We start from the raw sequence: 3,268 nt of genomic DNA on the forward strand, positions 1-3,268 counted from the left end.
TCCCTCCTTCCCCTCCTTCTCCTTCTTCTCATTCCTAGTGTGGAACTCTCTCTTTCAACGACTCCTCCACACACATTCTTCTTCTGATATCATCCATATATCTCTCTCTATATCGACGACGCCTACATACATATTCATAAATATACAGATATACATGCACATTCAAAAATACTTCTACATATGCATCCATATCATCCATACGTATTCATTCATCCTTTCTCCCTCCCTTCCTTAGCTCGTTGATCATTCTTTCTCAGACTATCGTTCTTTGCATCTCCCTCTTTTCTCCTTCTGTTCTGCTTCTTTTTGCCTTGTCTCTTCTGTGTTGTCTTTTCTTCTTCTGTTTATCTCACCTTGTGGAGGTTGTTTAGAGTAATCTCCTTCTTCACCCCAGTTGAAGCCTCGTGAGGTCTGAGAAAAGAAGAGCTCTTCTTTTTCCTGCTGTCTCCGTAGATCTTCTTCATCTCCCCCTTGTTCTTCTTCTTCTTCTTGCTGTGGTGGTAAATCTCCCCCTTCTCCCCTTGAAGAAGAAGAGGACCTTCGCCAGTCAGTTGAAGAGAACCCCGAGGAGGAATCGCTTATGTCTCCCCCGTCTGTCTTTTCCTTACTCTTCTTGTTCATAAGCACCTGACTGAGGTAGTACTGTCGAAAAGATCTTTCATTGTCTCTTTCTGGATCTATTCTCGGGCCTAGGCCTGCGACGGTTAAGACACCTTTCTTAATCACATCAAACAGGAGATCTTTCTCATGTAAAGTCTGCAAGTCTGGCCACAAAGAAGAAGAAGAAGGCGAGGTCGTCATTCCACTACTCTTCTTCTTCTTCTGTTGATCGCTATTCCCATCAGCATTCTTATCCTTACTGGAGGTCCCAGGAGAATCCGAGGAGAGAGGAGTCTTCGAAGAAGAAGAGGCGTGAAGAGCATTGACAATAGCCTTTCTCAGGTCGTTGTGAGCTTGCTGAAAGGAGACAGTCTTGGGAGCAGGAGAAGAGACAACTTGCGGGAGATTGGCGCTATCAGAGGTCTTCACAGAGACAGGACAGGTAAGGAGAGGAATGTAAGGAACCGAGGTGTACTTCTGAAGTAACACACGATCCACATAATGCTCGCCTGAAGGAAACACACGAGAAAAAGAAAAGAAGAAAAAGGAGAAAAGATGCTGCAGAAAGAAGGAAAGAGATAGAAAGAAAATATTTGAAGACGAGATGAAGGCTTGAAAGAGAATGTAAGAAGAGGAAGAAAAGGACGAAGAACTCTCTTAGCAAGAGAGAGGAAAGAGAAGAGGACTATGGAGAGATGTAGAGAGATAAAGATAAAGAAAGAAAAAGGAGAGAGTGCGGAAGGAAAGATACGTAAACCATCATAAGTGGATATTCTAGAGGCGTAGGTGGTAAGACAGGAGAATGGTGGCCGAAGAAAATGCAAGACAGAAAGAGACAAAGAGAGATGAAGGGGGAAGAGGGAGAGACAGCAGATCTATCTGATTTACCGAGAAAAGAAGAAGAGAGAGACGGTAAGAAAGGTTACCGCAGATAAACAGTTAGATTAAGACTAGATAGTCAGATAGATAGATAGATAGATTAAGGTTAGACAGATATATAGAGATATGGATAGATATATAGATTAAAGACAGATAGATAGACAGGAAGACCAACCACAAAAGAGGAGTCCCTCACTGAGCAGAGAGGGCTGAAATAGAAGAAGAAGCTGTGAGGCAGGAAGAGACATCGATGTTCTCCCTCCGTATGGCTTGTGACTATCGATTTCCGTGTATAGATATGCATGTATGAAAAATGATAAGAATAAAGACTAGTAGTGACTCACCTCCGAGCTCTAGAATAGCCGCATTGATTGCATCGCGTAATCCATTGGAACAGAAATCTTCTTCTCTGTAGAATCCTTTTCTTTCTTCCCCATTGACCACTCCCTTTTTCTGTTCTCCTAGTCTCCTCTGAGAAGCCTGCAGTGCAAGCACTCGAAGTGATACATGAGGAAGAGAAGGAAGAGAAGAGAAGAAACGAAGACCGCCATTAAAAGAAAGAGAGACAAGAAGAAGAGAAAGAAGGAAGAGAGAAGGGGGAGAAAAGAAGTTCCTGTGCATCTTGAGTGAAGAAGAGAAGAGGGAAAATCTTCGGCTAGATAGACAAACGGAGAGACAGAACAGGAAAGATCAACGGAGAGAGGTAGGAAGACACAAAAAAGTAGCGGAGAGACTCGAAGAAAGAGAGAGAAAGAAAGAAAGAAAGAAAGAAAGGAAGAGAGGGAAAGCCTCGGGAGAAAGAAAGAGAGGAAAAGCTTCGGGAGAAAGAGAGAAAGAAAGGAGAGAAAAGACGAAGAAGAGAGAAGGAAAGAGAGGAGGCGGGGGGACTGTTAGACACTGATGCCGAATAACTCTTCTCCCCGCCCGAGGGAACAGGAAACAAGAAGAAAAGAAAGAAGACTTCAAATAGCTCTATCTCTTTCGAGAAAGACGAGAAGAATGAATATGTAGACAAACAGACAGACAACTTCTCGAACTCCAAGAGAGGAAGAAAGACGGGTTCAACCAGGACTGAGAAATGAAGAAGGAAGAAAGGTATTTGACTCTACCTTCTTCCCTTTCTACTTCTCTTTTTTCTTCTTATTCACCATAGTTATACCTGGAATGAAAAGGGATGAAACAGGGAGAAGGAGAGAGACAGAGAGAGAGAAAGAGACAGGGAGAGAGAGAGAGCATCGACGTTCGTTCTCCTTTCTGTATCGAAGAGAGATCTCTTGAACTCCAATGAAGACAGACAGAGAGACAGACAGAAAGAAAGAAGAGAAAGAGTCCTCTTTTCTTCAAGATTGAATGACATAGAAAAAGTCAACTACAGAAAAAAAGAAAGACGAGCATGCTAAAGTAAAGAAATTGGAGGAAAGCGTTTTTGAGAGTAGGAGAGGGGAAAAGAGGGACGGCGTAGGGAGGAGGAGCGAGGGAACCGGGGAGGCGTGTGAACGGACGACGAGGTGTACGTACACCCCGTCAAACCTTCTGCCTCACTTCGACACCATAGATAATGCTTGTAGATGTATCATGTTAAATCGTCACCACATCAGTTTTTCTGATCTTCTTGTGAGACGGTAACATAGACAAAGACTGGAACTTGTCTCAAACTGTCTATGAAAAAAGAAGAAAAGTAAGTCTTCTGCTAGGCTAGCTGCAGGAGTTATGCATGTGGTGATTGATTGTCGGTATTAGTTTAGATAGACAGATAGATAGATTTAGGATAGATAGATAGATAGATAGC

General features: G+C 42.9%; 1 protein-coding gene across 1 annotated transcript; it reads right to left on the reverse strand.

Annotated features, from left to right (window-relative positions):
- Positions 1 to 258: 258 nt before the first annotated feature.
- CSUI_010720 (uncharacterized protein) lies at positions 259 to 2,876 on the reverse strand (the record flags this gene model as incomplete). Its single annotated transcript, XM_068070822.1, has 2 exons — positions 1,824 to 2,876; positions 259 to 1,109 (listed from the first exon to the last, which is right to left on the reverse strand). Exons 1-2 carry the CDS (start codon positions 2,098 to 2,100, stop codon positions 259 to 261), a joined length of 1,128 nt encoding a protein of 375 aa, XP_067917202.1. The 5' UTR covers positions 2,101 to 2,876.
- Positions 2,877 to 3,268: the final 392 nt, after the last annotated feature.

Source organism: Cystoisospora suis (genome assembly GCF_002600585.1).
Source record: "Cystoisospora suis strain Wien I chromosome Unknown contig_8070, whole genome shotgun sequence".
Lineage (NCBI taxonomy): Eukaryota > Apicomplexa > Conoidasida > Eucoccidiorida > Sarcocystidae > Cystoisospora > Cystoisospora suis.